The sequence below is a fragment of the Typopeltis vanoorti genome, chromosome 3, assembly GCF_054136105.1.
Source record: "Typopeltis vanoorti isolate ZY-2024b chromosome 3, IOZ_Tvanoo_1.0, whole genome shotgun sequence".
Taxonomy (NCBI): Eukaryota; Metazoa; Arthropoda; class Arachnida; order Uropygi; family Thelyphonidae; genus Typopeltis; species Typopeltis vanoorti.
Window position 1 is genome coordinate 98,104,488 of NC_143551.1, and position 23,457 is coordinate 98,127,944.

The following is a 23,457-nucleotide window of genomic DNA, read 5'->3' on the forward strand; positions in this document are numbered from 1 at the left end:
ATATATATATATATATAAATAGTCCTTAGCCTGTCCACGGTACAAATATATTATAGGTTTACTAATAACCTTTGATGAGTGAGAACCAAATTTTAAAAAAATAAATAAATAAAATTCAGTTTAATTCTATACATTCGAATATGTATATTAGGCAGTGGAATGAGTTCAACTATAAATTTGTTTAAGTTAAGGGATATTACATCCCATATAGTTTCTTAGCCGAATAAGAAACTCAAAGAGTTTCATGCCGAATATAGTAAAAACTATATAAAGTTCGGCGATTCCAAGCGTAAGCAAATACCTGGATAGTGCAGCACTGATCCCAAAGGGTAGTGCATGCTGGGGCAACTCGTGGTAGAAGTGGAGCGAGCTCCGATCACTATTCTTGATATTTGCCCATAATGTGAACTTAGCTCCTAGGAACTGTAATTTTTGTTCACATTATGAGAGAAGGTCACTACCCAGACCGGTTTCGACCTTTATTGAGGTCTCATCAGTGAGTAGCCAGACCGGTAAATATCAAGTTTGTAGCGAACAGAACTTGTACCCCTTCTACGAGTATTGCCGTGAGGTGCTCTAATAAATTATTAGATATGTGAAGAGCCAAAGGCTTCAATTCGGCGACATATAACTTGTTTAAGTTAAGGGATATTACATCCCATATAGTTTCTTAGCCGAATAAGAAACTCAAAGAGTTTCATGCCAAATATAGTAGAAACTATATAAAGTTCGGCGATTCCAAGCGTAAGCAAATACCTGGATACTGCAGCACTGATCCCAAAGGGTAGTGCATGCTGGGGCAACTCGTGGTAGAAGTGGAGCGAGCTCCGATCACTATTCTTGATATTTGCCCATAATGTGAACTTAGCTCCTAGGAACTGTAATTTTTGTTCACATTATGAGAGAAGGTCACTACCCAGACCGGTTTCGACCTTTATTGAGGTCTCATCAGTGAGTAGCCAGACCGGTGTGTATCCAGGTATCTGCTTACGCTTGGAATCGCCGAACTTTATATAGTTTCTACTATATTCGGCATGAAACTCTTTGAGTTTCTTATTCGGCTAAGAAACTATATGGGATGTAATATCCCTTAACTTAAACAAGTTATATGTCGCCGAATTGAAGCCTTTGGCTCTTCACATATCTAATAATTTATTAGAGCACCTCACGGCAATACTCGTAGAAGGGGTACAAGTTCTGTTCGCTACAAACTTGATATTTACCGGTCTGGCTACTCACTGATGAGACCTCAATAAAGGTCGAAACCGGTCTGGGTAGTGACCTTCTCTCATAATGTGAACAAAAATTACAGTTCCTAGGAGCTAAGTTCACATTATGGGCAAATATCAAGAATAGTGATCGGAGCTCGCTCCACTTCTACCACGAGTTGCCCCAGCATGCACTACCCTTTGGGATCAGTGCTGCAGTATCCAGGTATTTGCTTACGCTTGGAATCGCCGAACTTTATATAGTTTCTACTATATTCGGCATGAAACTCTTTGAGTTTCTTATTCGGCTAAGAAACTATATGGGATGTAATATCCCTTAACTTAAACAAGTTATATGTCGCCGAATTGAAGCCTTTGGCTCTTCACATATCTAATAACTATAAATTTGTTTTGGAACTTGATCAAACTGGAAAGCGTTACTACAAAAGGAATATTTGATTCTCTGCTCAACTGTCTTTAGCTGTGGGGTATGACAGAAAACTATTTAAAATCTCACTCAAGTTTGTGTAACATATGATGGTGCAACTGTTATGATGGGTTGTAAAAGTGGTGTTACCAAACTATTAAAAGAAAAATTCCTTTCATTAATTGTGTAGCACTGGCTAATCGCCTATTACCTGGTAAATATAAAAAAAAATCACCTGGTAAAACTGTGAAATTAGTTGCAGGTATTATCAATAGATTTAAAGCGTTTGCTGACAAACTTTATATCATGTATAATGTATCATCAAAAACTACCAGAATCAAGTGTGCACAAACTCACTTCATAGAGAATGGGTTTCAAAGTTTTAATATTTTGGCTCTTTGGAATAACTATGAGGCATTAAGTAATCATTCTCAAGATGCAAAGAATGATTCAAATTTATATTACATTTATGTTTAATGTGTGATGCTTTTCAAGAATTATCAGACTTGAGTTTGGACTTGCATGAACAGAATAATATAGGATCTGTAAAATGTAAATAAAAAAAGAGGCTATTATATAACTTTTTTGTGAAGCTGCCAAAAACCTATGATTTCAAGAGGTTTCACTTCACAATTATAAAAATTATTCTTCAACTGATTCAAAAGTTTTCTACAGAATTTTGAAACAATCATCAGCAGAAAGAAGCTACTAGATAGTAAAAACAGTGGCGTGTGAATGCTTCAGCATTGAAGCAAATGCCAAAGGCGCCAGTGTTACAAGAGTGATAGTGCAGGATATTTTGCTAATTATCAAAATTTTCACAGTATAAAAGGCATATAGTGCCAATAGTTTTAAAAAATGTGACAAGAATGTTAAAAACTAGTTATGCTGATGAGTAAAAATGCTGATTTAGCGGCTTCAACTCGAGTACTTGATAGGAAAAAGTGACCTAAAGATATTAACTTCCACGTGACATTTGGTGAGAATGAAGCTAGAGAAATGTCAATTGCGTTTCAAGTTAAATATCAAGAGAGAGATAGTTCATGGAAGTTCGTGGACTTCTGAAATATCTAACTGAACAGATGGTTTCAAAAAAACTGAGCATTTGATGAATGCTCTCAGTAACAATTTTAACGAGCAAATGTGAAAGAGGATTTTCACAAATTAATTGAATCATTAGCCCAACCAGAGCTTCATTGATGACAAAAACAATTTCTTCTCTACTATTTGTTAAAAAAGTAGGTCCACTGCTGACATGCTTCAATCCAGCAAACTATGTCAATTCATGGCTGTTTAGGAAACATCATTCATCACCAAACACAAATAGTAAGGAAAGAAGTTGACATACTATGCCAGATCATAACTTAATAAAAATTTTTTATAAAAAAATGATCATATAAGAGCCTTATTTAGCTCGCAACCAGAATGTCCCAAATTTGGTAGGGAAACTAATCAAGAAATGGGAAGAAGGATTCTGTGAAAAAAAAATTTAGTTTGAAAAGTCACTAAAACAGCATCATATTTCAAACTAAATATGATGCTATTTTAACTCAGGAAGCCAAAAATTTACATAAAACGAAATTGAATACCTGTTTTGCTGGCATCATAAGAGCTATAAAGTAAAGGGAAAACTTCACAAATGCATTTTTATTGATAGTCGCATTCAACATATGCCTCACTTTACTTTATAACATGTTACTTGTAAAGTTATTGTACCTTAACAAGTGCAATGCATCAGCCACTCTTTGTGAGTTTAGAACCTGCCCCTCTGTAAGCTAACGCAGTTAGATTAATGATTCAGAAATTAGAAGAAAGAGGATCTTTGGCTCTTTGGAAGTTCGACCTGGCAAAGGACAGAAACTATTGCCACCATATTATATAGTGAAACCTGTGGAGTATACGTGTGAATTTTTAGTTAGTACCACCATAGTAATTGAAGAAGTTGTCATAGTGGTTGGCAACAGATCACACAAAAATGTTGCTGGTAACAGCAGCCCATGGAGTAGCATGACAATTGGATATTCCTTATTCAACAGTATGGAAAGTCTTGCACAAAATTATTACATTTTATCCATACAAGATCAGCCATGTACAGCAGCTGTTACACAATGATTATAAGCGACTGACATTTACTCTGACATTTCTGGTCAGATTGAAAGTTGATGATGCGTGGCCTTGGAAAATTCTGTGGGGAGATTAGGTGCATTTTTATCTGAATGAGACTGTAAATACCAAAACTGTCGAATCCTGGCTTCCGAATCACCCCATGCACTCCAGGAATTCCCATTACATTCAGTGAAAATTACCGTTTTATGTGGCTTCACAGCAGATTTGATAATAGGGCAATTATTTTTTGAGGACATCACTCCAATAAAACCAGTAACTTGTTCCATTACTTCAGAGTCTCAGTGGCTGGCAAACTCTTGAGAAAACACTGCTCCAATTAGGGAGGCATGTGGTGATGTCTGCAATGATAGAAAAATAAGAGCACTACAGTAGACCCAAAAAGTTAAAGAAGCAGTCCTGGAAAATAAGAAAGTATAGCAAAAGTTCCTAGCATATAAGTTCGCATATATCCTAAAATGGTAGAGAAAAATGTAAGAAAGATAAGTTTTGTGGAAAAGTGGCTAAACAAAACTTGACTTCGGTAAGAATACAGAAGAAAATATCAGGAAGGTAGCTAAATGTTCTGGAGACTATTGAAAAAGCTTAGAAATGGAGTAAAGAGTATTTATCGTAAAAGGAATCAAAGATGATGAAGCTGACATGAAAACTGAAGATAATCCATTTCCACTGCTACTGATCATCTATATGAATTGCATTATGTACGAAAGTAGCATCAAACCTGATATTAAAATTAGATCTTGCATTATGCAGATGATGTTGTACTCCTAAACAAATCCAGTGCATGTCCCCAGGATTCTCTTACTAACTAAATAACAGCAATAACAAATTTGGCATGAAAGTTAGCAATAAAAAGACCAGAACTATGGAATTAGGCAGAAACAGAAAACTTCAGCTGCATTCTCACTCAATGGAGAACTTATAAAGCAAGTAAAACATTTTGGCATTTAAGCATAGCTTTTAATAATAATGGCAAATTAAATATGGAATTAGATCAGGGCTGTACAAAGCACTGTGCGGCCCACCTGTGGGTTTTGATTTTCATGAGTGAAAAAAATAAAATAATTTGAATAGAAAGCATACTAGATATTTTAATTCTATTACTAATCAATAATCCCAATGTCATTAATTTTATATGGTGTGTTTACATCACTATATACCCACGTGTTTTTAAAATATTAGATGTGTCAAAGAAGCATTCTATACTGTTTTGTTCAAACGCGCATGCTCTGACCACTCATGGGGAACGTCAGCACGCGATTAGTGTTGTTCGTTTGTTTAGCTATTGAGGTTGTGTCACTGCTGCTCACCAAATTACTAGATATGCATTATGATGCGGACCTCAGGTAAATCTTTATTTTTTTAATGCAGCCCTCGGATTACCAAAGGTTGGACAGCCCTGAACTAGATAATAAAATAAGCAAAGCTGGTAAAGCGGGGGGGCGATGAATAAATTTATAGGGAATAAGAGAGAAATTAGCCAAAATACTGAATTAGCAGTATACAAGACAGAGTTAAGTTAAAAATAAATACAGCTGATCAAAGACTGAACAACACTAATATGAGAGTTCTGAAAAAAATGATGGATGTGAACAGATGGCATCAATGGTAGAATTATATCAAAAATGAAGACATCAGAAAGGAATCTGACATTGTTAGGATTCAGTGAGCACAGCTAATCTCAGGTGGTATGGTACTTAAACAGAACAGAAGAGTGAAAGGTCAGCAAAACAGGCGTTTGATGCCAAAATGACAGGAAAAAGATCCAGAGGAAGACAAAGATATGGGTAAACTGATTCAGTCATAATTGCCTTAGAAGACCGAAATATTAGATATGACAATACCGCATTGCTGACAAATGACAGACTAATCTGATGGAAGATTGTTGATAGGAGACTAGTAATAATGTAAACTTAATTGCATAGTCCTGTCATAGTATCTTGTAAATCCCATGAGGGTACATATCAGGAAATTGATGATGATGATTATATACATCTGTGAAGTAAATGTATTTTGTCCATAAATTGCATCTGCAAGATTCCTGGAGGGTAAAACATACCATCTTCACAAGAGCCAGCTATGATTCGTTGAAAAGTACTTATAAATGTTCTGTTATACTACAATGACATCAAAACCAGTCTTTCTAAAAAAGGGTATCATTACTACTGCAGATGCTATAGAAGCACAGATATGAGCACAGACTAAGAACATAATTAGCAAACAGCAAGAGAAGGGATAATATGATTAAAAGACATAAGTCACTGAGATTGGCCAACAGGATGGACAGTGGGAAGATTTTCCAAAAGGAGAGAAAGGGGAAGGTACAGGCTACCTCTGAAATATGTTTAAGGGTTTGGAGAGCAAGAAATAGGTTTCCTCCTCTTTGAATAACAGGAAGCACACAAAATGTACTGCTGACAAAAAGTCTCTTCAACTTTATGATGGTTCTATGATAACAACAAAAAACGAAAAAAAATCTCCACGTAAGTTTTGAAGATCTTGGAAAACTGCATATAATCAAAGTGTCCAGCAAAAAAACTTTTCACAACATTAAACCATATTGGCAAAAATGAAACTATGATAGCCTGGTTGGCCGAGTGGTTAGCGTATCCACTCTCCAACCAAAAGGCTGTGGGTTCAAATCTCACCATAGGCATGGATGTTTGTGATTGTCTGTGAAAATACTAGTGGCAGTGGGGCAGTAGATGGCACTGATGGATTGAGTGGTGTAAACAGGGAGTTGTGGAGTGGGTGCCCTCCCTCGATGAGTCTTTGGACTCCTTGGAGGTGTCACGTGATAATAATAATACATAACAATCATATTTAAGTTACAAGTCTCCAATAAAAAGTAAATAATGTAACAGAATATTATTCTGATGTTAAATAACATGTCAAGTAAGATCACACACTATTTCCATTGTTCTTCGTTTCGATATGAGAAGGTGTGCAGAATTCACACGTAGAAATTTATGGAAGTAACTACCAAAAAGAGAAAGGAAATTTCAATTTTTCCTTTTAATGCAGCCATTCTCCAGCTCTCACCACTATTACGATTGAGTACATTCCTAAAGCAAAGCACAGAACAGGAACATAACCTCTAGATAAGAAGTGATGTTTGTAATCCAAACTGGTATTTTTATGTGAGTCTCACCTATGAAAGGCTGTAATTTCTATAGTATATTAATACCACATGGATTCAGGGTTCAATACTCTACAAATCTTGCCCTAGAGACCAAAACTTGAACATTTTCCAGTAACTTAAGTGCTCTAATACACAGGATGGTGATCTCACACCAGACAACGAAAATCATCTGACACATAAAGACATTCACAAGCATTCATGCCATAGTATAATTTGAATCACAGCCTGCTGGATGTAGAGTAGTTATACTATCCACTTGACCAACTAGGCTGGCAAATTTATGTGTAGTTGACTTTCATGAATTTGTGTGATTAAAAACCTAAGAGGGGGGGAAAAAAAAGTTCTGCTTGCTATGCTGAAAATCTGATGAAAAAAAAACTAGGATATTCCTACAGTAAATGACTGGAATCAAACCTATTATGGTCTTTATTCTGCATACCTAGTGTCATGGAAGCTGTTATACAGATCTATTTTTAATAATGAAGTTATGTAATTTACTATTGTAAATACGTTTTTGATATTTAAAAAAACAGAGTTTATGTTATATCATTATAACTGGGTGGTTGCCAGCAGTGAGAGGACCTCTGTGAGAAAAAGGGTATAAGTGGAACTACAAGAGGGGGGGGGGGGGGATTATGAAGAGCTTAGGAGACAGCTCTTGTGGGTGTAGCGTGGAACGAGGAGTTAGCTGGAAAAGAGATCAACGCAGCTTGGGGGATTTTCAAAAACTATCTGGCAGTTGCAATGTCTAAATGTTTTCTAAGGGTGAGAAGGTTGAATAAGGTAGGTGTGAGATGGATGAATAAAGAGATTAAGCATGCGATACAGAGAAAAAAAGGCATTGTGGAGGCAGCATAAGAGAAATGGAAATAACCAATTTCATGAGGTCTACAAAGACCAGGCAAGGAGGGTGACTTGGTTGGTGAGAGTAGCAAAACAGAGGTATGAATAGCAGTTAGCTAATGAAGCCAAAAAGAATCCTAGGGAGTTCTTTCAATATGTAGCCAGCAAAAGAAAGAATGATTATGGAAGGATGACATTGATTGGAGAAAATGGTATAAAGACAGCTGCTGCTGAATGTGTGATGGAGATACTTAATGATCAGTTCATAAAGATCTTTCGATCTTGTGAATGTGACTTCATGGAGAGATTGAGAGCAGTTGATGATGGGAAGGAGAGACTGACTAGGTGAGCAAGAGGTGTATGGGGAGTTGAGTAAACTATATGTAAATAAGGCTGTGGGACTTGATAATATATCACTGCATATTCTGAAGGAATGTGCCAGGGAGTTGACACCTTCCTTGACATATTTTTTTAATATGAGGTTTGCACTTGGTCAAGTTCCTAAGGAGTGAAAGGAGGGCAAGATTGTGCCACTTCATAAAGGAGGTGATCGAACTCAAGCATCAAACTATAAGCCTATCTGCGTGTCAGGTGTTGTGGTTAAGTTATTGGAGAAGCTTGTGAGAACTAGGATCCAGAGTTGGGTTGACAACAATGGTATTATCTTTGATGGAGAGCATGAATTTGTTAAAGGGAGGTCATGTTTTAGTAATCTACTTACTTATTAGAATAAAGTGACTGCTTTCTTGGACAAAGGAGAAGGATACACAGTAATATACTTGGATTTCGCAAAGGCTTTTGATAGAGTACCTCATGATAAGTTAACAGTGAAACTAGAGCAGATGGGTTGGATATTAGATTAGTGCATTGAATTGGAAACTGGCTATCTGATAGGTATCAACAAGTTGTGTATGGGGGGTGCGATATTCAGGAAAAGGAAAGTCACTAGTGGAGTGCCTCAGGGGTCTGTTTTAAGGCCATTACTGTTTAACTTGTATATTAATGATATTAGCGAAGATTTGGATGGAGATATTCAGTTGTTTGCAGATGATGCAAAGTTGGGATGAACCATAAAGAGTAGTGAAGATGTTGTGGCCTTACAAGAAGACTTAAATAAATTGAGTGATTGGGCACAGAAATGGGGATGTGAGTTCAATGTTGCAAAATGTACGATTTTAAAATTTGGAAAACAAAGATGGGATGTAGAAGTTATGCTTGGTGAGAATATATTGTTGGAGGTAGAGGAAATAAGAGATCTGGGGGTGATAGTGGATAAGGATCTAAATTTTAGGGGACACATTGCCAAAATTGTGAAGACAACACAAAGGCTTCTGGGAATGATGCGGAGGACATTGACGTGTAGAAATTGGGAGATTCTTGTTCCATTGTATAAGGCATCGATTAGGCCACACATGGACTATTGTGCCCAGATTTGGTCACCGGGTTTTCAGAAGGATGAAGAGATGTTGGAAAGGGTCCAAAGGCGACTGACTAAGGTAGTTTCTAACCTCTGGAATGTCGAGTATGAGGAAAGATTGAGAAGATGTAATTTGCAGAGTCTGGTGAACAGGAGTCAGAGGGGGAGATATGACAGAGACTTACAAATTGCTAAGGGGTTGTTATAGGATCAATGGTGGAGAAGTTCTACAGAGAATAGTGGGAGATCAGGGGAGAACACCATAGGTCATATCTGGAAACTTTATAAAGAGAGTGTGAGTAGGGGAGTGAAAGGCAGGTTTTTTTCGTGCAGAGTTGTGAATGATTGGAATGCCTTACCTGAGAGTGTGGTGTCTGCAAGGAGTTTGAGTGTGTTTAAAACACAGTATGATGAGATGTGTGTGATAAAAGGACCTCCCAGATGAGTCTTTGACTCCATGAGGTCTTGAGATAATAATAATAATTATTATTATCTGTGACAGATTCATTCAGAATGTTCTCAAACAAACTGAAGGGATAAAAAAGATGAATTTAATTAGTATTATATCCCAAAAATAATAACTGAATTGTTTAAAATGTTTGATATTCTGAGAGTCAAAGAATGTAGTTTTTTGTAAACCAATCAATGTTATTCAGGAAAAAAGTAAAGTAAAAGACTCTAATGTAAGAAAATTAATTTTGACATTTGTTGGATGAATGTAGACTATAAAACTAAATAAGAGTAATAAGTAGCCTGGAGAATTCCTGTCTGTTCTACAAAATAGTAAACATTATTACATGTGCAAGAAATACCAGTATATGAAAGAACAGCAGTACTAGTAGTACATCAGAATCATCAGGATTACCATCAAAACAGTGAAAGAATGATTTCGAATTTCAGCAGTACAATAAATGCAATGATATATGATGGAAAGCCTGTAATACTGACTCACAAAAACCAAACAGAAGAGATTAATGATGCACAAAGTGATCATGATCGTTGTATCTCTGATGACTAACTGCAGAAGCAAGAGACTTAGTCTGAACAACATCTCTATGAAAACTGCAATTATTGACGTCTGACCATTATCGACATATTACTATATTTATATTTCTTCACTATTTTGATTTTACAGACTTGTATATCTGCTTACCCTGCATCTCATATGCGCTACAGTCTTTTTTACACAATTCACTTTTTTTTTTTTTTCATGTGCATCCAAGAAAGGTTGTAAACCTCAACTAACTCACAGTATAGCATACACGTATGTGGGTGAACTAAGTATTAGATAATCAAGAAACCTTACTCTAGAGATCCAACATGGAACTTTTTCAAGCTGCTTCAGATTGCCAATAAGTCAGATAGTCTCACAATTATCAATGAATAAGTGGATCTCATAAAAATCAATATGAATGAATCCAGGGATGACAGGAGCAAAATATAAATGATTATACTTTGTATAAAAATAAACAATATATCAATGAATTTTCCCAGTCTGTAAACTTTTTTTTTTATTCTAACATAAATTTTGAGAAAACACACCAGATAGAATGTAAAAGTCTATTACAAAACTTATTGCAGTTTTCCTCTACACCTACTGTTTCTATGAATGGTCTTAATAATATTAATGTAGAATTTATTTACTAATAAATACAAATTCAGAATTGATTTACAAGGAGAAGTCATAAAGTAAGGCCCTTTTTTTATTTCATATAAAAGTGGGTTAACTAAAGTACATGAGCAAAAGAAAAAGGTACATCATAGCTGTTTTTCCAAATAATGCTTTTTCTAAAACTTGTATTCAATCAAAGTTTCAATCAATATGGCTGACATCACCTCTCCTAGTTCTGATGTCAACCTCTTTCTGAGAAGAGAACCGATTCCATTCTTTTCATTCTAGATTCGGTCTCAGAGAAACTACAAGAGAGCAATGCATGTTACCATTATCGTTGTCAGTCAATTTAGGCATCTGTATAATATTGATTGTTTAGTGGAGCCTAGATACTCAAACACAATAACATATATGTTAACATGTAAAAGATGAATTATCTGCCCCAATGTTTAGGAGTTACAAGTTACACATCTGCTGTTTGATGTCACTAAAATCCTCCATAGAGTATAATACTGATTTTCCAAAGATCTTCAGCTGTTCAAAGAGGAATATCAAAAAAAAGTGGTTTCTCTTTTAACCACTGTCCACTATGAACGGACAATGATCAGGCAAAATGTGTCCACTCTTACATTCAGTACACCTCCATTAAAAATCTTCTAATGCCTCTTATCCCAAAGGAAACAGATGGGGCTCATTTCACCTTAAAATACTTTTGAAAGATCAATCTCCACCCTTCACCACCACTGACAGCTGGGCCCAAGGCTACCAATGATCCCAAGTATCAGGGGACAGTGTCCAACAGACAACTACCATCTCATGGTCACTAACAGTATGTATTACTGTCTGAAGCAGTGTGAGTCTTACAATATTCTTCATTTGCACGGTCAAAAACTTCAGTTACTGAGAAGGGAACTCCTACTTGCCTGTGCAAAAGATTGAATAACTCAGGAACCAGCAGAATAAAAGTTAGAAAAAGTTCCTCTAATCAGCAACTGGAATCAAACTTATAAGTCTTTCTTCTGACAATTTAGCGCTATGGAAGCAAACAGCATTTCCAAAGGGAATATGCAGGCACCCTGCAAAACAATTTTCAAATTTGGACACCACTTCTTCACGAGTTACAGCCATGAATTTCCAGTTTCGCTATATGGAAATCAAAATCCAGTCCATGTGTTTAGCCTGCAGAAAACATATTACTGCATCTAAACTTTCATGCACATGTTCAATTTATTTACCATTTTCCAACCAACATATCAATGCACATCTAATGAAATGAACATGTACTTTCAGCATTCTCTGCCAACATTCTCAGAATGAAGAAAAATGCTTTTTTTTAACCCAAATACATGAGGTTATTCAATCCATAGTACACATTTGTATCATGGATATGCAAAAGTTGAGAGGAAAGACAAAATATGTCAATGTTAAATTACAAAAATGCATAACAGTTGTTCCACAGAACAGAAGAAATGTACAAGGGACGTGGGGGGACATTATTCTGTGTATGGAGTTGAAACTGAATGGAGAAAGGATTATGACCAGCTCTTACATGTGTCAACAGATTTAATATATATATATATATATATATATAAAAAAGGAATAATCACTAATGTCACTTATAACAGAGTCAAATATGAAAATGGTTGACTGCCCATTATAAATGTTATAAATTATAAATTCAGCAAAATATGCATATAGCAGTAATGGAACATTTGTATGAAAGAGGGTAGAGTGAACTGGCAGAAAATGGATCATTAATCACTCTGAACTGAGATAAAAGTATTTAGAAAGTGCTTTACCGGTACCCCTCCCCCTTCAGATATGAGAACAGCATTCAAATGGTTGGATAGATATGTAATTCAATTATCACTGTTAAAAGGTAATGTGAAGTACAGTAATGTACTAAAGCCAATTATGAACAACCATAAAAAATTCTATTGAAAATGAATGTATCAAAAACTGAACATAAATATGAAAGAGTTCAGATGGTTTATTATTCAATATGTAATAAAGCAAACCCTTAGGGACAAAGCAGGAAACTAAGTCTTGCTTTCTTATTACTGAACAACAATGAATGTTATTTTTTATTTTTAATATTAATCTCACACAAGAACCTACAGAACATCAGTGTCATTTATGAGATGCAGAGAGGGACTGAGAAACAGAAAATCTATTGATATTTTTCTTAAAGATCTGGAGGTTAAAGTTGTTGAGAAACATATTATGAGGAAGCCTGTTCCAGAAGATAGGGGTAGATAGAATAAATGAGGATGAAGAGAAGCAGATTTGATGGGTTTGCAGTTGTACTGAAAAGGGATGTTGGGCAGCTGCTCTTGTTTTAATAGGCCAAACAGGAAGTGGAGGAATGATGTTTGCATCTGTGATATAGAGGCTGAAGTGAAATAGAAACAGTCATCTATGAGTCAAACTGCTCTCTTCTGGACAGCATTATGAATTTTTTGGGAGGTTTTGGGTGCACCACCCCAAATGTGTGAACAGTATTCTAAGGATGGGTGAATTTGATTTATATAGAGTTAGTAGCTGAGTGGGTGTAAAATAGCTTCTTGTGCAGAAAAGAATGTCTAGATGAGAGTGAGGACACTACTGATATGAACTGTTTATGCCAGGAGAGACTGGAACAAGTCAGTTGGTCCAAGGAGGGAGATCTTATCCTTATGTCTGTTTGGTGATGTGTGCATTATTGAAAAAAAGGGAAGGAAGGAAGGTGAGAGCAAGAGAAAAGGTAGGATTTTGGTGAGATTGAAGGTGACCAGGTGATCCTTGCCCCACTGAAGGATGGGAAAGCGATTGCAGTTTAAAGTACTGGTTGCAGAGGACGATCTTGATGATGGAGATGTCTGAGAACTATATAGTTTATTGAAGGAATAGGATGAATGGAATGTGCTATTGTCAGCAAAGATGTGGATAGAATAGGTCATTTATGTTTGAGAGAAAGAGCTGATAGAATAGAGCCTTGAGTTTCTCCTTCATTGGTGGCAAAGTTCAAAGAGAGGGTGATGTCCAGTTTGACATACAGTAAATGACCAGAATGAAAGCTGGCTATCCAATTACAGAGGGTGGCAGGTAGACTGAAGAAAGGCAGTTTGCAAAAGGGATTCAATGTGCCCAACATGACTGAAAGCTCTGGAAATGTCAAGGGCAACAGCACGTTTCTCCAAACCTTTCCATGACACCTATTCAGTGTTGGGTGATGTGGGCTGAATGATTAACCATGGATCTGGATTGGCAGAATCCATACTGATAATTGCAGATTTGTGGCAGGCTTCTAGGCAGTGAAGAAGACTGTTGATAACTTTCTCCATTATTTTGGAGAGGAATGAGAGATGGCAATTGGTTGGTAGTTGGATGATAGGTTTTTATCTCTCTTTTTTTTTCTTCTTGGAATGAGTTGGATATATGCTTGCTTCCAAGTGTTGGAATAGATACCAGAGCATAGAAGATTGAAGACGTATTAGCTCTAGGGCACAACAATTTTATATAATAGGAGAAATGCCATTGGAACCAGAAGACTTTGTTAGGAAGGACACAGATTCATGAACATGGCATCAGTGGCCTCAACAGTCCCACAAACCACTACTTGAACACACTCTCTCCAGGAACAACCCAACAGAGTATGCTGTTAGATTATGCACCAGTTGATCAGGATACGTCCTGAATCATTACTGACAGGTTCGAGTCCATATACTATAGGTGGCTGGCCTGCAGTACCACTATTTTAACTCATGTACCCTCAAAATGGAAGAGGTTCTAGGTCGCCATGCTCTTGAAGGGAACCACTCACATCACATAGAGAAGAGTGACAGAGATCAGGCCCACTGCTCTGGAGAACATAGCCTTCACCACTGCAAGCACCCAATAAGCTTGGTGGTGGTGGTGTTTCACAGGCGAGGAATCACCTGATGAAAAAAATATAAATTCTATCACCTACGTTTGGTCATAGCTGTATACGATTAACTACTTTTTGGAGTGAAACTTAGTTTCTTGGATGTTTAGGTGATATTCTGATAAACTTAAGTCAAAGACGAGTAAAGATATTTAAGAGTAGAAATAAAGAAATTGACGGTATAGGCAAAGGACACTTGTTGTCAATTTAATGTTGTTCAATATAAGGTAATGCACTTTGAGATGAAAGGATTACATACTTCATATCACATTGATGATACTAGATTGCAGGAAATTGATGAGGCTAGGGATCGTGGATAGCGATGGTGGATATAAATCTGAAATTCAGAGGACATATTGCATGAACTGGCAAAACAGTAAAGAGAATTACTTGGATGTTGAAGAACACATTAACAAGTAAAGACAGGGAGCTTATTATCCCTCTTTATAAGGTTATGATTCAGCAATGTATTGACTACTGTGCACAGATTTGGTCACCTGCATTTCTAGGGGACTGGGAAGTGGTGGAGAATTCAAAGATGAGTGATCAAGCTTGTGACAGGTCTGAAAAATGTTCTCTAGGAGGATAGACTGAAGGTGTGTAGGTTGCAGTTTTGCTCACAGGTGGAGGAGAGGGGGATAAGATAGAAACTAATAAGTTATTAAAGGGATTCTATAAGATTGACACAAAAGAAATTTTTCAATAAATGGAGAGTAGGGATAAAACAATGGGTCACACTTGGAAGTTGTCTAAGAGTATGGTTAGTGAGGGTGTGAGGACTAGGTTCTTTACTTCGAGAGTAGTGAATGAGTGGAATGCATTGCCAGAGGTGGTAGTGAGCACCCAACAGTAAATAAGTATGATAGGTATTGTGTTAATGGATAGTGTGGGTCTCTTACAATGTCTTTAATAATATCAAATATCTAAATAATATCTAATCAATGTCTAAATAATATCTCAAGGAATCCCACTATGTCAAGATTTAAATCATGAAACGTAAGCATGGAAATTTTTTTATAATTTAAGATTGAAGTTTTTTTTTATTAAGAAGAGCCAAATAAGAAAGTGTAATATACTATAATCAACAAAACTGAAATTGTTGTTATTCCTCAAAAATTTCAATAAATGCTTCCATAACATCAAATAAAATCTTTTTAATAAGTTTTATTGTTCTTATGATGATTCTTTCTTCTAAGAAAAGGTGTACTGCTCACTTCATTGTGTGTACAATTTAAAATTTTCTTATCATGAACTAATCACTTGAAACAAAAATCGAATCTGCAATTAAATGGAGGAGATTTTTGACATACTAAAGGAAGAGAGTTAGAGTTGAGAGATCTGTTGCATATTTTAGCATTAGTTGCAAAAAGGGATGATAAATATCCATTAAATATTAAATAATGTGCCAAATAAAAGAACACTAGCAACCGAGTTACAGGAGACAAATTATATGAGAAAGAGCAGAATGGTTAATATGTCTTTGTGATATAATACCTTCAGAAATACCAAGAGCAACCACCACTGAGGTTTCTCTTCACTTTCCAATAACAATGTTAAAGGCAGCTCCAAATGATCAACATTACAGAATCCACACTGCTTAAGTTAAAACAATAAGATCTGTTATGCTTCTTAGGAAAACACTGGAAATAACTAATTCTCAAGCTGCAAATGCATATACAGAGCAGTGAAGTGTGAAAAGAGATGACAAATAAAAATCAACTATGGTAAAAATCTTCAAAACATCTGGAGAAATGTCATCAGAACAAGAAACGTTTTGGTACATGGATTGGACAAGAGTCTTCTAAATTTGTAGTTCAAATGGCAAGAGCACATTTACCAAGTTCACCAATACAAGAACTGGAGGTAAAGTAAGGAGCCATGACAAAACAGCATAACTGCCCTTTGGATATGATCCAAGTTTTATACATAAGTCTATTTACATAAAATATAAATTGTGTCAATTTCTTAACTTTACTTAGAAACTTTATAACCAATACAGAAGACAGTGCTTATTTTCAGAGCCACAGCTATTATTATTCTTTTATTATTATTACTATTATTATTTCATGACATCTCCAAGGTGTCAGAAGACTCATTGAGGGAAGACACCTATTCTAAAACTCTCCATCTACCGACTACACCGAACCTACCATTATCATCTACATCAATGCCATCTACTGGTCACTACCACCACTATTAATTTTTGTCTGTAAATTGCATGTGTTCTGAAGGGCCAATATGCAAGATGAAAAACCCTGCTACCTCCATATGAGATCAGCTAACTCACCTTCAAATGAAAAAAAACCATCATGATGAGAATCAAACTATTTACTATTCTGAATAACTTTATTCAAAATATCTTTAGTACTCTGAAAATGTCTCTTGCCACTCACAACGATACGAGTTAGTTATCAATTTCAACATATGGCAACCATGAGTCCTTCACATTATGCATGCAAGAACTATATTAAGCATATATGAGCACATTATGCATATAACAGTGGAGACAGTGAGCAGCATGCAGTAAAGTAGAATAGAATATCCTCCCTCAATAAGTCCTCTGAGATGTGACATAATAGTAAATCTAAGAGCTGAATTACTGAACTGAGAACTTAATATTCTTGTTCAGAGATACATTTGGGGATATGGATATGGATAATTTTCCAAGCAGAAAGCAAATTTCAATAAATGCTTAGCAAAATGAGTAATAACAAATAAGAAAATCTTTTCAGGGTAATGATATACTCTTATATTTTTATGAATATTCTTTCTTCTGAGAAAATGTGTACTGCCTACTTTATTGTGTACAATTTAAATATTATTATCGCTAACTAATTACAAGCAAAATTAATTACTTTTAAAATTTCTGCTACTTAAGGAATAATATATGATGAGAGAAAATATAACAGTAAAGTGAAGTGAATTACAAGCTAAGGTAACCGTATTTATCAATTTGAAAAGTTAATTAGAAAAGGTTACGCTATATTCAAATATCCAATTAGATATTATCTAGATAAATCTTGTGAAATAAAATACTTTTTAGTCTTCTACTAGTCTAATGAAATCAACAAGCCTTACAAAACCGACTAACTGTCATTTTTAAAATAAAAGCTAGTACTTACACTGATTACAATATCTATGGGCAATCTTGGACAATTCTTGAATATAGCGATGAAGAATATCTACTAATAATTCCATCGGTGATGATTGCACAGCATGCCATCCGATATTTTGACATATTTGAGCAACAGCCACCCTAAGAACATTACGAGCAAACTGAGATGCCATCTTATTTTCGATGTTCCATATAGAGCCAAGAATAATTAATTCATAATAAAATAATGCTACCGAAAGCAATTAGCAATGTCACATAAAAGACAAACGATGTTTACTTTTGTTAAGTAGGAAAAAAAGTTAACTACTCGCAATTAGACACCTGTAGTTAATTCCTGTATCCATAAATACAGGATCACGTTTGAGGTCACATAGCAGCAGCTTAATATAAGTTCGTACTAAACCAAGTTCTAAAATAATTAAACATCACTTCATTTTACACACACTGTAAATCCAGTTTTCATGAAGCACACAAATGCGATCACACAGACAGGTGCCACTTATCAAACAATTAAAGAAAAGGCTTCAAAAATCGAATAGTCGTATTTCCACGTCCATATTTCACTTTCCCTGGTGCATGTTTGAGTAATTCATATTTTCGTCACTAGAGTGCTATGAATAAAGAACATATTTTATGAAATGTTTTACGACAAGATCGTTAAGAATGAAACTGGATTTTAATAGCTCTTAAGAAAAACTAAAAAGAAATGAATCAAACAGCAGCTACTTTCGCAACAAACAAGCTAGATGCTTCTACAGGATTAAAATTATGAACATGTATTGCAAATTAAAGTATATCCGGGAAAAAAAAAAACAAAAAACGTTAGAATGGTAACAATGAAAACGAGGTACAAAAAATTACTGGCTCGTGTCTTCAGTTCTCTAGCATATATTTGGTATGAAGTTAAATTAAAATTGCCAAGAAATTATATTCTTTTTTAATCCTTTATCCAATCATAAGCAAACAAAGTTTGCTCATAAAGTATCTTCACGACTACGCTACTTACAATTGGAAGGTATTGATTTCACAAAGAAGTCGCAAAGATACTTCACGCGCAAGCGTGAAGCATCTTTGCTACTTCTTATATATAATTTAATTTATACCCAAGTGGGAAGAAAAAAACTTCTACCGATATTTGAGATCATGATTGCTATAAACTATTCATTAGTAAGACATTGCTAACAAAAGATGTGATAGTTTAATGGAACAGCGAATTCTGGGAAGATAGATAGATATTTTTGTCATTTTTTTAATTTAACTTGTTAAAATATACATTAGACGATAGGTAACAAGGACTATTTATATATTATAAGCATATAAGTGTATGTATTGCAGAGAATGAAACATTTTCCTTTCGGGTATGCAATAGAGAATGCAATAAATGAATTCAAAATTTACAGTTCAGTTTCAGTCGGAGTTATCTTTCAGATGAAGCGTATTGTCGTCGTCAATCCAGAAGAGGCTACCAGTTGGATTCCACTCCTCTATGAATTTCGTGACAATTCTTGTTTCTTTGAAGTATTCAAGTTCCAATAAAAGCCTGCTTTTTAGTTTCCGACGGAGGATATACATGACGGTTTATGCAGTTTCAGTGATGGATGGGTGCTGGTTATTTCTTGTTTGTTTTAGGTAGAAGCTGTAGATGACGGCATTAGCGCAGATGAAGAGGAAATTGCATGTTCTGTGTTTGTTTTCTTCTGTGTGGACTAAATTCCAGTAGTCTTCTTGGCTGTGTGTGTAGTTACAGGTGTTAGAGGCAGTATTCAGGGCATAGGTGATTATCACTTTGTTTGCGAGACAGGTTAGATATCTGTGTTCCAAGCTACCCAAAAGTCACAGAATAGACACAGATCCGTTTCTCTTAGCTGATATTTGTAGAGCTAAGAAGGAGTTGGCAAGATGTTATGCCATAGTCTCCACTGTATGTCGGAATCTGATTTGACACACTTTGAGTTATATGGCAGATCCCGCTGAAAACTGAGTGGCATATGCAGCCTTGTAGATGAGAGGGTTAAGAATGAATATAAGAAGGGCGAGGTTGGAGACACTGACGTGAGGGAGTGGTATATTTTCTTGTAGTTGGAGGGAAGAATTGAAAGTGAGGCTTCAGATTGTACAAGATGAAATATCGGCCCCGAGCAGTTTCTAGAAGGAATACGGATTTTCTGAGGTGTAGTGATATCTGGATAGGCTTTTATAATGGAGGCTTGCAGCTGTTAATATTGCTTTTCAGTTTTTGGGTTATTCATTGTAGGCTTGTGAATGCTTTGCACTTTAGGGTCTCGGTTAGGAGGTCCCCTATGACTCTTATTCCTGCCCAGTTCCATGTAGGAAAAAGAAAAGGCTAGCAGTTGTGAGACTTGTTATGTTTCTATTCGAAAATAGTGGTTCTGTAAGTACAGCTGACTCTGTTGATCCTGTAAGTGTGGGATGAAGTCCTGTGTTTTTCCACCACTGTAGAGCATCTTTGTAAAAATGAGGTAGTTTAGGAGGAGATGGTGCAGGACTGGCCAATCGGAGGCGTGTGAAAAGTGTAAGTCCTCTGGTAGATGATTTCGTGATGTAATCGAAGGTGGTTACATAAGTGTGATTGTATTGAAGTGTCTTTAGGAGGAAGATTATCCTGAAGGATCTAATCTTGTTTTCAAGAGAAATCAGGCCTTGATCTCCCTTGCTGAGTGGCTTGCAGAGTTAAGGGTATGTTGTCCAGTGAGTTTTGTTCCAGAGGAAACGTTTGATTTCCTTTTGAATGTGGTGGAGAAATTTTTCAGGAGGTGTGAGTACCTTGAAGGTATGCCATAAGACACTCGCAGCCATCTGGCTAACTATTAGTACTCTTCCTCTAAGTGAAGACATGGAAAGAATGCTGTTCCATTTCTAGCACCTGTTTAAAACGGTTGTGCAGCTGTGTCCAGTTCAGTGTGTTATATATTTTGGTGTTACCAAGGTGAACACCTAAGTATCTTAGTCCTTCGCTTGACCAGATACATTCGATCGGAGAATCATTTCTAGACTTCCATCTGCCTGACCACAAGCCAGTGGTTTTTGCAGAATTTAATTTGGCCCCTGAGGCTTGTGCATGTAGTCTGTGTGCTTCCTCGGTTACTGTCATTTCTTCTTCATTTCGGATTATTACAGTGAAATCATCGGCATACGCTGATCGGGTAATTTTTTGATGTGGCTCTATTATGCTGGTTCGTTTGGAGATGATGGTGTCGTGTACTCTTTTTAAGAAGGTTTCTATGGCCAGTGTGTATAATTGACCGGAGAGTGGACATCCTTCCTTGATCCCTCGAGAGTATGACAAAGTGCGAGTGAGCCTGTTGTTGATTTTTAAACAGAATTATGCATCTCTGTAAAACAATTGCACTGTTTCAATGATGAGACGACCATAGCCAAATGCCTTTAGAACTTCATAAAGGTACTCGTGTTCTACTCTGGCTGACTGCTAGATATACATTTTTATTTATTTATTTATTTTTATTGTGAACATAAGAATCATATACGGGATTAACCGGTTTTGGGTTCTCTGCAGTCAGGCAGAAAGGTTACATGCTCATACTCTTGTTGAAGTATGTTACATCGAAGCCACTTATAAGGCGAATTACATTTTTTTTTTAAAGATTAAAGCCATTAAGAGTTATTTTGACATGATACTGTATAAGAACATAAATGTGGAAGAACGTGACTTACTATAGCACAATATTATCTATTTTCATCAGAGTGCCAGCTGATTAATTTTCGCACTGTTAAGTACAACAATCCTTCCTCTCCCTGTCTTTTTTTTTGGGGGGGGGGGGAGAATTGATGTCACTTCTATGCTGGAAAGTGGACTATGATGCAGTCGCCCTGCTCAGCCAAGAGTTGATTCCGTGGATTTCAGTCTTGGTCGAAAAGATCTAAGGTGTTGTTTTGCCTATGGTGGCGGTGATGCTCGTGTAGGATCCGACTTCTCATCTTTTGTTTGAAGGCTGCAATGAGTTGGTCAGTTGCCTCTCTCTATGAAGTTGCTGTGCTGTCTGGTTTTGTATGTCTGAAGTAGAAGTTGTATATACCGCTATCGCGGTGATGAAGAGGTAATTGCAGAACGAATGGTTATTTGGCTCCGCATCGACGAGATTGAAATACTACTCTTCTGTATGAAGACTACCACAGGTGAAAGCTGCCACTTCCCGAGACACACTGATTAATTTAGTGTTGACTGGGCATTCCAAGTAGATATGCACTGTTCCTAATTGGTAGCAGAACAGGCAGTTATCTGAAACGTTTGAGTTAAATTTTCGTAATATAGTAGAAGTGGGTAATACATTGTGCCACATTCTCCACTGAATATCTGTGTCAGGTTTGATAGCTTTTGTGCGATATGGTAGGTCCCATTGAAATAGTGTTTGATCAGATGATGCAGGATTTTCCAGTAAAGTGCTTTGGTTCGACTGTTGTGTTAGAGTGCTGTAGAGTTTGTTGGTGTTGCTGGGTGTAAGTTTCTCCCATGAGTTATTGGTTTTTATCAGAAAGATAGGCGCCGGATCTTCTGAGTTGGGAGGGCTAAACTCCTCTTCTGTTATGCTATCAGGCATAGCGGCTTGAAAAGCGGCCTTTACAGTGTGTATCTGCTCAGACTGATTCCCATATTCCAGGTTTTTGAGCGATTTTGGAAAGCGCCAGGTGAGCTTGGAGAAAAAATGTCACCCAAGATCCTCACGCTTCGCCAGCTCCATGGAGGAAAGAAAATCACTTTCTGAGTGATCCGCTTCTTACCATCGTGTTGTGGAAGATGGGTTCCATGAGGATTTCAGGTAAGGATGCTGTCTTCACTGTGTGCTGGAGGTTTAGCTTCTTCCATCGTCGAAGGCCATCTTTGTAGAAGTTTTTTAAATTTACTGGCACTTGAGCTGTTGACATTCTTAAGGTTGTGGAGAGAGAGACCTCTAGTGGCAGAAGTGAAAATATATTCAGTGGTGTATTTGTGTGATATTTTCTGTTGTAGGGTATTAGGGAGAAATCGAGCGCGGAACGTTGTTATCCTGTTGTCAATGGAGATCAAATTTTGTCCTCCATCTTTGAGAGAAGTACATAGCTTGGAGTAGGAAAGCCAATTTGTTTTGTTCCATATGAATCGATAGATGTTGACTGTATTTGTTTGATGAATTGCACTGGTTGCATGAGAATCTTTACTGTATGCCAAAGGACACTGGTGACTATTTGGATAACGATTTTGTTCTCCCTCTTGTGGAGACAGAGGCTCGTATTGCTGCCCATTCTTAGTACTTGCGTGAAACGTTTATTTGGTGTTTCCCAGTTCTTATCCACATAAGAGGACGTGTTTCCTAGGTAAATCCCTAGGTATTTGTTTCCTTCTGTGGACCAGGTTCCAGACATTGGGGAATCCGTTCGGTTTGTCCATTTTCCACACTACAGTCCTGTGGTTTAATGTGTTTAGTTTGGCTCCTGAGGCTGCCTGATATTGTTGGTATGCCATTTGTATGTGGAAGTCCTGTTCTTTGCGGGCTATGATTATAACATCATCAGCATATGCTGTCAGGGTAATGGTTTGTTAGGGAAGTTTAGGGTGGGATACAGTAAGCAGCATGCTGAGTCTACACAAAAAGGGTTCAATGGCAATTGTGTAAAGAGGACCGCAAAGTGGACAGCCTTGTTTAATACC

The 23,457-nt window shown here is 36.6% G+C and overlaps 1 protein-coding gene across 2 annotated transcripts in view; it reads right to left on the reverse strand.

The window, feature by feature from the left end:
* The window catches only part of LOC150108408 (uncharacterized), a 371,725-nt gene extending 353,370 nt beyond the window's left edge, over window positions 1–18,355 (reverse strand). The window contains exon 1 of one of the 2 annotated variants that reach the window (XM_090390757.1): window positions 17,800–18,355. In XM_090390757.1, coding sequence (XP_090246883.1) covers window positions 17,800–17,965 — 166 coding nt within the window. In that variant the 5' untranslated portion in view covers window positions 17,966–18,355. The remainder of the gene's footprint in view (window positions 1–17,799) is intronic. The other variant, XM_090390758.1, reaches the window with a different exon arrangement.
* Window positions 18,356–23,457: the final 5,102 nt, after the last annotated feature.